The sequence below is a fragment of the Spodoptera frugiperda genome, chromosome 1 (assembly GCF_023101765.2).
Source record: "Spodoptera frugiperda isolate SF20-4 chromosome 1, AGI-APGP_CSIRO_Sfru_2.0, whole genome shotgun sequence".
NCBI lineage: Eukaryota > Metazoa > Arthropoda > Insecta > Lepidoptera > Noctuidae > Spodoptera > Spodoptera frugiperda.
The window spans coordinates 11,851,032-11,865,442 of record NC_064212.1 but is presented as its reverse complement, the minus strand read 5'-3'; the positions used below and the strand labels follow the sequence as shown (position 1 = coordinate 11,865,442).

Here is a 14,411-nt window from a genome sequence, read left to right as displayed (position 1 = left end):
TTAGCCTGTCCCTACTTCATCTTGTTACATCAAAACTACATACGAACAATACAAACGTATTTATTTTCTCACAAATTGTCACACTTTCCTAGTTTTCCGAATTTTATTCTAACTTCTCTTCTTTTTTTATTTGACTTACTAACAAGTAGTCGATTTGTTAGATTATTGTGTTATATCGATTTGTAATGGTGATCGTTTTGCTTTATGATCCCACTTATTTTGATTATAAAAAAATATATATTTATTTTATAGCTGTATTTGTACGTAATAGGTTTTTACGAAATCATATTACTCATTATAATATGATTTCGTAATAAAATAATATTATAATTGCGAAAGTTTATTTGTCTGTCAATCACACTGAAACCGCATTTTGATGAAATTTGGTATACATACAGCTGATTAGGATACTTTTTATCCCACGCGAATGCGGGCGAAGCCGCTGGCAGAAGCTATTGATAAATAAATGCATTAAATTCAAAGAATGTCTAAAAAACATTTCTAGAAAAATAAAATTCCTTTAATTTGTAAGTATGTCACGTACTAAGATACACCTCTTACCATTTTTGAACAACTGTTCAGACTTGAGTAATAAAAAAGTTTGAGGAAAATCAATTGTGATATCACAATGTCAATCTTACATCACATACAATAGTTAATATTCAAATTGCCAGGCAATAAACTACCGTTTTGTTTAAATGTTATTACCAGCTTTGAAACAATAGGTAGCATTAAATATAATGTGTTCGAAATTAAACTTTATTACTTGTTAATACAGTCTAAATTGATAATAGGAATTTTCGGTTTAATTTTCCTTCCTGGATCTGTTATCGAAAGTGCATCATCTTAAAGAACTTTAAAATAATTAGTTCTTAAAGAATTAGTTATCTATTTATTGCACGTAAGGAATGCAAATCTTTCGAGATTGGCGCTCACTCGAGATTATAAAATACAATTTACATTTTGATTTCATCAATATAAGTTGAAAAAATCGAACAACAATTTTCATTCATAATTTCAATGCATAGGTTTTATTAAATGTCAAACAAATATTTTATTTGTATGAAAATTCATAACAAACATAACCGTAGTAAGAAATTAACAGAAATTATTTATTTTTTTATTGCCATCGAACTCAGTTGCAATGTCACAACATTCGGGACTCAAGAAAACAGATGGCAGAAAGCTCGACGCTTAATGTCCCGGGGATTTGGCACTGGAAGTTTGAGTGCTAGGCACTAATGAGGAGCTACCTGTAGCGGATCATGTGGAGCGAGCGACAGTCGCGCGCAGGCTTCCACGCGGTTCGGTAGCCCCGTCATGCCGCTCACCGCTCTCCGAACGCTCCGTCCGAACATGTCCGAACATATCTAACCGACACAAAATTCAAAATTATTCCCCACTTCAGGTGTAACACAAAGTGAGTTCAAAGTTCGGTTTGTTGTCGTGAATTTAGGAAGGAAACCACCTGTTGGTCGCGATTTGGCATAGTCCAGTGGACAGCGTCACAATCTGTTTACAAGAGGGGGGACCACCCCCGTGGGTCATGACGCAACATTTTATGGGTGCCCTGTGTTGCGTTACTATGGCGGAAAAACAACACTCGTAGTTTCAAAATAGATTTCCGTGTTTCCACCTGCGGTGAACCAAACATACACTACGAGGTCTCACACAAGTGGAAGTTAACGATCTGTTTAAAAACTCAACATTCCCGCGTACGTAGATATTATTATGAAAAAAAAATGTAAGCAACATATTTATGACGTATTGTTTAGTACCAACTGTTGTTAATTTGTAAATGCTAAATTCACGGCTAATTACAACAACAAAGAGTCGTTCATCTTTGTTAACAATGAACTGTTTGAGTAATACGAATTAACAGTTGTTAAAATAGCTGAAGATGCAGTCATCCATATAGTAACAACAGCTTCAAGTTCAAGGTTTAATCAACCATCAGGTGATAATTACGTCTTCAAAGCAAAAGATCTCCATAACATAAACATTGAAAAAATTACACCACCACTGGCACAGTGTTGATCGAATCAAAATAGTCTAGTTTCATTGAACTGGCGAAGCAATAAATAATTATTTTTATCTGGACGCATTGATCATGAACCAAATGTTTGATAAATCACTGCTCAATGATTGCAAATCAACACATGATTGTTATCGAATAATTATAAGTTGTTATAACCGATCTAATCATGGACCCATGATACGTAATCTTACCTCATTTACTATCAAACGAATCCAGTTTACCTAATCTTACTTTGCTGGAACTATATAGAGTTGTCCAAATCGCCACCAACGTAAAGTTTCAATCCTATCTGTTAACCTGCGTCAAAAATAAAGCACAGTTTGATTAATAACTCATAGTTTATTAGTTTTAGGTCGGCGAGCAATGAAAACGTCTAAAACAAACTCCTAATTTACGCGAGTGCTGTACCATATCAAAACATAGTGTTGAACATAAACATATCCGAATTTTTGCGTGATCGATTAGTGAACTAGTGTAGTGAACGTGGTGACGTGATTCAGTGACGAAGTGTTTGTGATTGTTTGAGTGGAGATAGCGTATAATGTGATGATGAGGCGAGGGAAAGTGCTGCTCGAGGGCAGCAGACAGGGCTCTGTCGACGGCAAAACTAACGTGGCTAATGATAAGGAGCTGGTGCACAAATGCCATAGCGATCCTGGTGGTGGGCGCGCTCTTGGGGCCGCCCCAAGGACGCACAGGCATCGATCTGCGTCGGGCGCGACCAGGAAATGCGTGCTCACACTAGATGGATACTCATATGTCATTGGTGAGTTGTTGTTGTCCAGCCGTGGGCAGTTTGAACAAGTTGTTTCTTTAAGATTTTATCTGTCTCGCTACCAATTAATTCGGGGCCGTCACTTGCGGCACTTCTAATGAGCGCTGATTCGTGTTTTAATTACAATCACATGACTTCATTTAGAGTAAAGCTTCTCGTCTTACTTGATTGAGTAACGTTATTGACTATTATTTTAAAACCAATCTTTTTCAATTCGTTGTGTTATATCATTAACGGTATGCCTTTTTGAAGCTTCTCAAATCTATTGACCCACTCGGTTATTCACTGCCAAATTAACATTTTCGTTTAGTAAATAGTTTCGAAGACCTAATATTGTGTTTGATTACACCTTTGAGATACGTTCAGTGTTCTTGTAAACTAATTACAATATGTACAAAGGATTTACAGAGATTTCAATTACAGACTGTCAATTCCATGCTTATATGCTAGTAGGTAGAATACCTTAAATTACTCTTGAATTTGTGCTGAGGTATTTCAAATGAGTAACTGTTTGATCAACGTCAAAGTAAATTCTACTAGATTTTATACCTGATTCTAAATTACTATCTGCCTTTGTAGATTATCGTAATTCGGTAGTTTGATAGCGTTTTGTTTTGATAAAAATGTTATCATATTTTAATGTAGTCGCCTTACTACTAAATGTGAAAGTTTATGAAGATAGATGGTCCAATGCCTGTTATTATTTCACATCTAGTACAGGGATTTCTATAATCTTTGTATATAATTACCACACAAATATGTACTATGGCCACGCCTTATTTTGTTAGACATACAATAGAATAAAATTTCCCAATTTCTTGTCTCAATAATCTAAATTGTGCCCAGAATACTAAAAAGTATAATTATACCAAGTTTCATCGTAATCAGACCGGTATTGGTTTTTGCGTGATGCGTGAATATACAAACATAATAGAGAGACAAAAAATGTTTAATCACATTTTTGGGTTCATTATCCACCTAGTAACACCAACTACTATTTATTTTTCTAATATTTTCAACGTACAGAATTAACAAATCTACAGTTTTATTACCTACATGTCTAGATAAATTTTCAAATAAATAAAACATAAAAAAATCTTTCATTTATTCTGACTTGGATGAAGAAGTCAAAGTCCAAATCCGAAACGATATAATAAACTCTCCCGACTTTACTTGATCCTAATTAGAGTTCCGTCGGGGTGCTATTGTGCAACAATGCCTCGTCATCCAATAAAGTCGGGTAACGGTTTCATTATTAGCGTGTCTTTCAAGACTGTTTAATAAGTCTGTCGGGGGCGAAAACATAGTGTCTGGACGTCAATCTTCCTCCCTTTTTTCTGACAACAAGCTTTTCACGACTTTTTTTAAGAAGGAAAAAACATGTATTGACTAATCCCGCCTTGAGCGAGGCGAAAGGGAGTTAGACTCTTACTGACTAAAGACCACACCGTTCTTACTCATACTTGTGGAGTGGGAGCCGTGGTAAACCCGCTAGATAGTCCGCAGCTCTGGATCAGGTATCAGCCTCACTGGATCCCATCTGTGGTGGACAGAAGGCTCTTTGAGGTGCACGCAAACACGACGCGCCGTACGCACGGGAAGCTGTAGACGACTAGAACTAGAAACAGCTTAAATTGATTGCAATAAAATTTAAGGTAACGCAATACAGAATTCAAAGTCATTCAAAAGTAAATATTTCGAGATGTATGTTGCATATATAAAAAATCATAGGTAAATACTCAACTTTCTATTCAATTTGTTCTAGTTTTGTCAAAAAAGACATTACAACAAAACAACCGTCTTTAATCAAGTCATTATTTTGCATATTTTTTGTTCAATACAAAATTGGTGCGCGGTCTCCATAAAAAAAAAAACACTATCGAAGTCATCTACATACTCGTACATTTTATACTACACATTTTTTTGTCACCAATTTTAATTTCACAGTTACATAGCTACTTGTTCGTCTAATTATTTCATGTTATCTATGTAGTCTACATTTATGAAGCATTGACCTTCTTTACTATGTATCTTTATTCATACTTTTTTTTTGTGGGGGATTCTATTGGATTTTCCTGCCATGGATGAGGCAAGACGGTTAGACTCTTACTGACCAAAAAGAGCTCCGGCTCGAAAAGCAGGACTACTTTTTACAAGACGGAGCCCCGGTAACCTACTAGGCAGTCCGCAGCTCCAAAACGGCATCAGCCCTACTGGGCTTGGCTTTCTTCTGCATCCTAGCTGTATTTACAAACACAACTTTTAAATAATTGTACATAAGAATATCACACCTGCAAAAACTCCCAATCTCGAAAACCGTTCCTTTCTATCTATCTAGTTATTAGAATTTCTACAAAATGAACCGAGCCAAGCTAGTTTCTTTTTATGATCCCTTTTAACATAACAAAAGATCATCTCCTTCCCCGAAAGCCAGTGTAACCGGCCATGAGCACAGCTTTGCGATTACTACCCGGTACACGTGTCTTTAATAATATTTTATTTCTTTAACGCTTTTGTGGGTCGCTTTTGCAGTACGGATTATTTTTTCTTTCTTATCTTTTTCCTTCAATAGTACGTATTAAAGTATTAAGTATGTTTTTATTTTATGATATGGTGTAATAAGCACAATTGCAAAAGTATATTTACCGTTAACTAAAAGTCACGGTTTACTCCCGTACATGAATGGAGAAAAGCTCTACTAGTTTCGAGTCACAGAGGGACTCTTTATCTGCTCGTGATGAAGAATCGTTCAGTAACATAGAAGAGCTTTTCGACATTAATGTACGAGAATTAATCATAATTTTTAGATAATTTAGTATGTCTCACGATAGTTCTTATGAAAATATCTTAACCGTGTTGTCCTTTTACTCAATGCGATGATCGTTGTATACCTATAGCCTGTCTTGGTTACCTGGATCAGTATATTACCGAGCCTGTCTATTTCTATACATAAATCATTATACCATTATAATAATGATAATTATAAATTATCATCAGCATTTATACTTCTATGTTTCTCAAACATAACTAACCTGTCTACTTACTTATTGGACAACGAATTTACTATCTATAAACGCGCTTTACGCCTCATACTCAGCATATGCTTTGATAACCTCTAGACAAATGAAATGTTCTCATTATTATCATCTATTCATTTAATATCCAGTAGTTAATATGAGCATTATTGTGGTAAAGGATTCAATATTAGAAATGGGCGAGGAATTCCATTTCTTTCTTCATTTGTTTCGTAAAGAAGGTTTTATTCATGGCTTGAACTAAATGGAATGTAAGCAATTGCACAAACAATTGTCTTGGAGATAGCGTTGGATTATTTATTTACTGTCCGTTCGCTGTTGAAGGAAGAAATTTTAGTCATTTAAACTAAGACTTGCGGTATATTGACTTCTGTATTAAATTCAATGTTCTGAGGACTTTATATGAGGTATTTTTCTTGTTAGGTATTCTTTTATAATCACAAATATATTATTATTATAAATGTAAAAGTTTGTTTCTTTGAATGTTTGTCCGTCAACCGCGCTAAAACTACAACGGATATTGATAAAATTTAGTATACAGACAGGGTATGAGCTTATTTGGGTGGTAAAATACTTTTTATCCCAGCCGCTGGCAAAAGCTAGAATTTTCATTATTTAAATGGTTTTAAGTAGTTTGTCACTAAAAAAACGTCATTTCAAAAAATTTTTCTTTTGTTTGAATATATAGATGTCACCTGTTAACATTTCGTATCACCCATTAATATCTCCAAGGAGAATATTTAACAGATGAGCGTAATCTTCGCAGGGATTAAATGGCTTCATTGTTTGAAGTCGTGAAATGTAAATGAACTTAATCAAGTCATATTTAGAAAATTCGGAGCATGGTAGTTTAATACCGTCTAATAAAATACCCTTATAATACCTTTTTGTAGTTAAAAATAAAAAACTTTTTCTGTGATCTTAACACATGGTTAGAGTTGAAATTGTTCAATACAATGACAGCACTTAAGTTGTAATAGTTTTAATAAGAAAATGTAACCGCAAGTGTGACTCGGGTTCGATTTGATTTCCGGCTCGGGTTCGATTTCCGAATCGTGGAGAGTATTATTGGGCTTTTCAAAAATTTTCCTGTAGTAGCACAGAGTCTGGAATTGTGTCCAGTAGGTATATGGCCATTGGTTCACCCCCTATTATAACATGGGACTCAAAAGTAGGTCAAAAGACGGTACTGAATACTCCTGAAAACACTTCCCTAGGTAGAGGAAACACCTCTGTAACATGAAGCTATATTTAAACTAGTTAACCGTCTCTTTGATACGGTATCAAAGGCTAATAATATCGATGGCAGTTCGGCCGGACGCTGCAAGTTCTGTGAAGGAAGTCGGGTGACGTTTCATAATAATTGGCAGTTGATGCCGTGTAATTATAGATGGCCATTTCAGGAATAGATACTCAGAAAATATTTAAAATTATTGTAGTAAGAAATGCATTGTTTTATTTTTAAACTGACATGGTCACTAAAACTGGTCACTAACACTAGTATTAGAACTCGAAACGGGATATTTACCATGTTTTTCTATTTCTATGAGTTTCCGATATCAGTTCATCCGTGATCATGGCGCTTGCAACATAAATGTGCCGAAATATCGGAAACTCAGTGCATTGTTTTAGTTCGTGTGGATTACTATACTAGGTTTTTATTTGTGCACTGTAAACTGAACAGCACAAAATGAAAACCAAACAATTACTTACAATTAAACCACAACTTAACCAAATTAATTACAATTAAACCACAAAATTTACTAATAATCATTGTTAACTCACGTATTATTAATGGAGAAAAGCTCTATTAGTTTCGAGTCACAGAGGGACTCTTCATCATGATCAGTAGGCTGCGTGACGTCGCCATGTCTGCGCACGCTGCTCATGATGAAGAGTCCCTCTGTGACTAGAAACTAGTAGAGCTATTCTTTATTATTTCTGTCATACTTATATCAACTGCGAATTTGTTTCCTCACAATAAATCCAAATCTAAATACCAAAACTCCCTGATCCCGAGCTACGGACTACCTAGCGGGTTACCAGGGATTCGTCTCGAAAAGCAGGAGTAGGAACGGGGTGATTTTAATCACTAAGAGTCTGACACTCCCTCTCGTCTCGCCCAAGGCGGGAGAAGTCAAAAAAGCCTCAAAAAATAAAAACATGTTACCAAAACTCAACGTAAAAAATATTAACAGTCAGTTTAGTGCACGCGCAAGCTCTCAAACCAGCTCACGGTTACTCGTATAATCTGAAAATATCCGCGAAACCAATAATACATAACGTGTAATGGAAAAACAATGTGTTCCATCAAAGTGCGTGTAAGCAACTCGTCCGACCTTTTATATCGTCAGTGATTATCAAAATCTGACACTCTCGCCGTCTGCGACTACGCGCGTACCTCGATGACGTCATGAAGATAAATGATAACGCTGATAGCGCGTTATCGGATAACCGTGATGTATCACTAATCGAATGTATTTGTACCTTTGTTTTACCACCTCGTACCTGATAATGATGTCAAGTTTATGTTCGAACGTGGCGTGGAAAGTTTTGTTTTAGATGTGTAGAGAATAATAGAAAAATCACGTCATTTTCTGTGATAGTTTCTTTTTTGAGGGACTCATACGTCATCCAATGACTTTTACCACCTTGGGTGAGGCGAGAGGGAGTGTCAGATTCTTACTGAATAAAAACCAACCAGTTCCTACTCTTGCTTTTCGAGCCGGAGCCCTAGTAACTCGCAAGGTAGTCCTAGGCAGCTCCAGGTGCCCCTGGGTTTCTTTCATGGTAGTCGGTAATTTTAGATAGACGTTTAATCAAAACTAAAGCTTATTACTAAGTATCAAGTATCTAATTTTGTTAACAATGTGTAAGCTTTTTACATGGTAAAGCTCCTTCCTAAAAGAGCGGAATACTGAGTCACAAAGACAAAATTGAATTTTCAATCTATGCATGTTCAATAATAGTGGTACTTAGTCTGGATTAGTGGCCATTGCAGAATAGAGGTTCTTTCCTGAAAGAAGCTTAGTTTGAAGCTGGTAAAAAATGAATGTGCTTATACACATATGAGTTTCTCCTAGATAGGAATCTTTTAGGTATTTTTTTACATTGAATTTGATTAGGAATAAGATTTATATTTGCATTTCGTGTAGTTTAAAACGCCACTTCTTTTGCATGAGAGTACGGGTTCGAAACCTTCCAATGGCAAGTACCAATGTGAGATTTTCCGAGTCATATGTACTTTCTAAGATTATTTAGACACCACTAACAAACGGTGAAGGAAAGTATCGTGAGGAAACCTGGGCTTATAATTTCTAATTATACGTTTGAAATCGCCAACCTGCATTGAGTAAGCGTGGATAATGCTCAAACCTTCTCCGTGTGAGAAGAGGTCTTTGGTGAGCAGTGGCCACTTATAGGCTGTTGATGATAAGATTAACATAAAAATAAATCAGTATTAAATACATGCCTATTTAGTAACTAGATCAAAGTAATTGGTGACATTATAAACTAGGTACTATGATGTAATATACAAACTCGATAGTAAATTATACGGATCTAAGTTCGTTAATCGTGTGTCAAACACAATTAAGTTTAGGCGACACAACCGTTCGAGGGCGGTGTGAAGTGAAAATGGACTCTATTGATCTGTTTTCATAGAGCAATTTCGAATGCAAACACGTTTCGCTTACTCGTTGATGTTTGTATGTTTTTGTGTGCACTGTCAATACATGTTATTTTTAACCGACTTCAAAAAAATAATGAAGTTCTCAGTTTAACCTGTATTTATGTATGTTTGTTTGTCCGCGATTATCTCATGATTGACTGAACCGATATTGATGCAGTTTTTATTGAAGTGTTTCGGTATACTAAGGAGCAGGTTTTAGTAGGTATATTAACTGAGATGGAAAAAGACTGCCTCGTTGGTCGAGTGGTCGCAAGTGTGACTGCCGGACAAGGGGTCTCGGGTTCTAAAGTATTACTGGGCTGTTTCGGTTTTTCGAAATTTTCTCAATAGTAGCAAGGAGATTGTGGACAGTATATGACAATAGGCTCACCCCCCATTATAAGGGAATTATAACACAATAAATAAAAAGTTGGTGTACATTGTATAGCATCATTACCTACGTGACGTGATGTGCCCCTCTGCCTTCCCCTTCGGAGATAATAAGGCGTGACGTTGTGTTGTGGAAAATGTACATTCAAGTCGGTGTTTTACACGAATTTTATTGAAAATATTTATTTCTATTTGTGGATAATAAACGCGGTTTCTAAGTCTGTCGTGCGTACCAAGCAATCATGTCTTGTACATCAGTGTGAGTACGTTTGTTTGAAGTAGGTTCGTACCTAAGCAATAACAATGCAAATTGCTTGCGTAGGTTGTGCAAAAATGATTATTTTTTCATTTTCAAGTCGTTTGATGTTGTTTATCTGGTTATGATTGTGGAGTAGGGTGATTGTAGGAAAATATCTTAACTTAGAACTTGGTAGTGAGTTACATAATAGTACTACTATGTACCTACCATAAATTCGTATTGTATTGTTAAGTTGAGCAGACTATTTTAATTACAGTACGTAGTCATCATTTTCATATTTAAAAAAAAATGGAATTGCCTACCTGTATTGTTTTTAATTAAAAATGCTAAATAGTGTTTCGATAATCACAGATATATTAAAATTTAGAGTTCTCTAGACTTCCACAAATAAATTCAAGATTAAAATTAGCCAAATCAGTCCAGCCGTTCTCGAGTTTTACAAAGACTAGCAAACAGCAATTGATTTTTAAATATCGAGAAGATAATAAATAGTCTATAGCCTCGACTATGCTAATAGGCTCATCAACAATAAAAAAATATCATAGCATCTCTCTAACTAGCCAAATGTAAACCAAGTCTATTTAACAAATAAAAAAATATTTTACCACCAGTACGTACGAATATTACTTACATATTCAATTTTATTCCAAAATGCAAATAACTCATTACCGTATTCCCTATTTTGTTATTCATAATGTTTATTCGATTCGCTGAGTTTTATCGATTTCGTATATCGATGTTTATACCGAATGCAGTCTTAAATGGAGGTTTGACACTAATTGTGTGTACAAATAACCTGCCGACGAGTATTAAACCTGATGTTACTGGGTTTCAAATCAAACGTGTAATTGCGTCGGCTTGGATCAACGGACCTTTTAGAGAAGTAGAGCCGCCTTCGTTTCATAGCAGACAATGCAATGTTTTGACGTGAACATAGTCTTGCATCCATTGTCATGTTTTTGTTGAGCTTTAGCGAAAGGCTTTTCTTACTCGTTCTTCTCTATTCGAAGCTACACTTTGGAACGAATACCTAGCTTCTGACGGAAAGATAGTAGCTATATATGATTTAATTGGAATAAAATATTTGACGATAATAAAGAGTGTGTGTACATTCTATATCGGCATTTCGTGCTGTAATGTGCACCTCTGCCTACCCTCGGGGATAAAAGGCGTAACATTGTAAGTAAAAGGTTTGACTTTGACTTTAATAAAAAGATCTTTGAAGCAATTCTCAAAGAGTTGAAGAAATTAAGATTGTAAGAATGAATGTGCCTAGTTTTATTTTTAATTTTTGGAAATAGCTACGTTACGTTTTATTTTACGGAACGTTATAAACACGTCAACGATGAATTTATTAGTCAATGAATTTAGTCAAAGCTTGTTTTCATTGAAGGTTATCAAAACCACCACGCTGTTATTTTTGGCGTATGTATGTATACTTACACCTGCAAGCTCGGACGTTCAACCTGGCCTTCAGATAAATAATATATCATCACGCCTTTAATCTAGGCAGAGGCATAGGTGCACATTAAAGCACGTAATGCAATTGTACACCCACTTTTCCCAATATAAGTAATAGGTGGTGAGCCTATTGCCATATACTAAGCACAATTCCAAACTCCGTGCTACAACTGAAAAAAATTCGAAAAACCAAAAAAAGCCTAGTAATACTTTGCCCGACCCGGGAATCGAACCCAAGACCCCTTGCCCGGCAGTCGCACTTGCGGCCACTTGACCAACGAGGCAGTCAAAAAATGTAGTTATCTACATTTTTCAACTCGTAATTCAATATTGCAATATTATTACATTACTTATTTTCAAGATGATTGGAAAGTAAAGCCTGCGTATCTATAAATAGAACGTTCCACGAAGCATTCAATAATAGACAGAGCGCAGAAAATAGATCATTAATTTAAAGATTCATAAATAATTATGTAGTGGTATTGCTTTTTTTAAGGGGGGGAAGGTCATCCAATAACTTCTTCCGCTTTGAGCGAGGCGAGAGGGAGATTTAGACTCTTACTGACTACTTGCTTTTCGAGCCGAAGGCCCGGTAACCCGCTAGGTAGTTTTCTTATTGTTTGGCTACAGAAAAAATAAACTCATTTAAGGAAAACGTATTGCAACGACACTCAAATAAAAATAACAATTAAAATAAAATAAAAAAAGATCTCTCTTCGAAATTAAACAAAACCTTCGTTTCAAAAATAATTTCGTCAATACAAAAGGTTTCGATGAAAACAATTACAAGAAATATTCCATAAATCAAGTTTCTCTGCACAGCTGAAGTCCAGTTCGTTCGAATTAATTGCATTGGAGACTTTTAATTGTATAATTTATTTCATTTACTCAATTAATTTTTAAAAGGTCACGTCATATTGGGATCGTGAAAATATTTCTGTTAATGACACTCTTTTTGTTTAATTCGATGTGATTTATTGAAACTGAATACTATACTATAATCCAACGGGTTTCCAAGAAGCAAGTATGCTTAAACTAACTAGAAGGAAGTTAATTGTAATTGCTTTATACTGTATAGAAATTGAACAAAGATAAACTTAAAATATAATATCACACTTTTATTTTCCTGAGGTGCTAACCGCTTCCATTTTTTTAAGTTAAATAATATACCAGAAGTAATATGTCTGAAAAATACTATGCTGTAAACTGAATAAAAATCGGTTCAGCCAAACGCGAGAGAACCCCACACACACAAACATACATACAGTAACCTACAGGTACATACTAAAAACCTATTTTTTTTTGAAGTCGATTATAAAAGGGGCAAGTCTATAGCTATTGTTGTGCATTCATCATTGTTATAGACTCGATATCACTGAAAATTTTAGAGATTCCCGAAGACTTACAAAACCTATGGCTGTCAGTCAAAAAAGTCAGTTTTCAATGAGAAAATGATCAGCTAATTATGATAATACTCGTATACTCTATATCTTTCTCTATAAATTTAATTTAAAACCAGTTTCAATTTCCACAAAATCATCATGGAACATTGAACATAATCCATTAAACTGCAGCTAGTGAAAATCATATCGAATATTAATTAACTAATGTGTCGAGTCATTACCATTGGAAATTATGTACAAACATCATATAATATTAACCGATTAAGCTGTTATTGCAACAGGGGTTAATCTAAAAATGAATATTTTATGTGAGACTTTGCAAAGCTTGTATTGTGAGATCGAAGATCAAAACTGTTAATGGTTGGAAATAATTATTTCTTACTCTATAGTATTTATTAACAAATCTTAAATGTTTTTTTTTTACTTCTCCCGTCTTGGGCGACGCGAAAGGAAGTGTCCAACTCTTACTGGTTAAAAACCCAGTTACTACTCCTGCTGTAGTCACCATCTCTGGATCAGGCATCAGCCCTACTGGGCCCCATTTGTGGTGTTCTGATGGCTCTTTAAGACGCGCGCGGAACGCGACGCGCCATATGTATAGGTCTGATTCTGGTCGTGGTTCTGGTTGTCATATATATTTTTAACATAAGGTACCTATATGAATTTATGTAGAGAAATATTATTCATCTTATAGTTTGAAATAATCAAAACATTATGAGAAGCCACACTTTCATCTAACTATGTATCATCATTGTCACAATATCATCTAACGAGATGGTAGCCTATACTACCCAAGCCAGTTCTTAAGAACAGTGCACACAGCCCAACACTAAAACCTACTTGACGAATACCGTGTGTCAAACAACAATGGCATTACGCTGCTAAATGATGTCAAACATAATGCAACAACACATTGTATGTTAAACCGATATTCTGTACTGATAGGCCAACTGAACATAGTCATTTATGGTGTGGTATGTGCATATATCTTAGATATGTTATAAATGGAATGGTATGTATATGTCTGTTTGTTTGTCCGTCTTTCTCGATAAAACGGAGCGATGATCTGTCGTATTTTTTGAAGTGAGGATAGTTTAAGAGATGGAGAGTGACGTAAGGTATTTTTTGTCTCGTTCTAATCCTCTCACACAACAAAAGTCAAAATCAAAGGATTTGTTTGAATACAGGAGTGGATATATATATGTATAATTCCGCAATATTAGAGGCAGAAAGCTAAAAATTGGTATCAGACTATTTGCATCGTCATTTTTAACGCGAGCGAAGCCGCCGGCAACGACTAGTTTAACCATAAATATTCACGGAGACGAATATTCGTTTGGACAAATGATTGACGGGTGACGCGTGGTGTCGCTTGCACGT

At 35.4% G+C, this 14,411-nt stretch overlaps 1 protein-coding gene across 23 annotated transcripts in view; it reads left to right on the top strand.

Annotated features, from left to right (window-relative positions):
* Window positions 1-14,411, top strand: part of LOC118273360 (dual specificity calcium/calmodulin-dependent 3',5'-cyclic nucleotide phosphodiesterase 1) — a 531,383-nt gene that overhangs the window by 334,810 nt on the left and 182,162 nt on the right. For 5 of the 23 annotated variants that reach the window (XM_050693908.1, XM_035590288.2, XM_035590285.2 and 2 more), the window contains exons 1-2: window positions 1,273-1,420; window positions 2,385-2,804. The exons of 16 other annotated variants lie outside the window; for them this stretch is intronic. In XM_050693908.1, coding sequence (XP_050549865.1) covers window positions 2,585-2,804 — 220 coding nt within the window. In that variant the 5' untranslated portion in view covers window positions 1,273-1,420; window positions 2,385-2,584. Of the gene's footprint in view, window positions 1-1,272; window positions 1,421-2,219; window positions 2,805-14,411 lie in introns of those variants that run through there. 2 more of the 23 variants (XM_035590281.2, XM_050693871.1) reach the window with 2 other exon arrangements.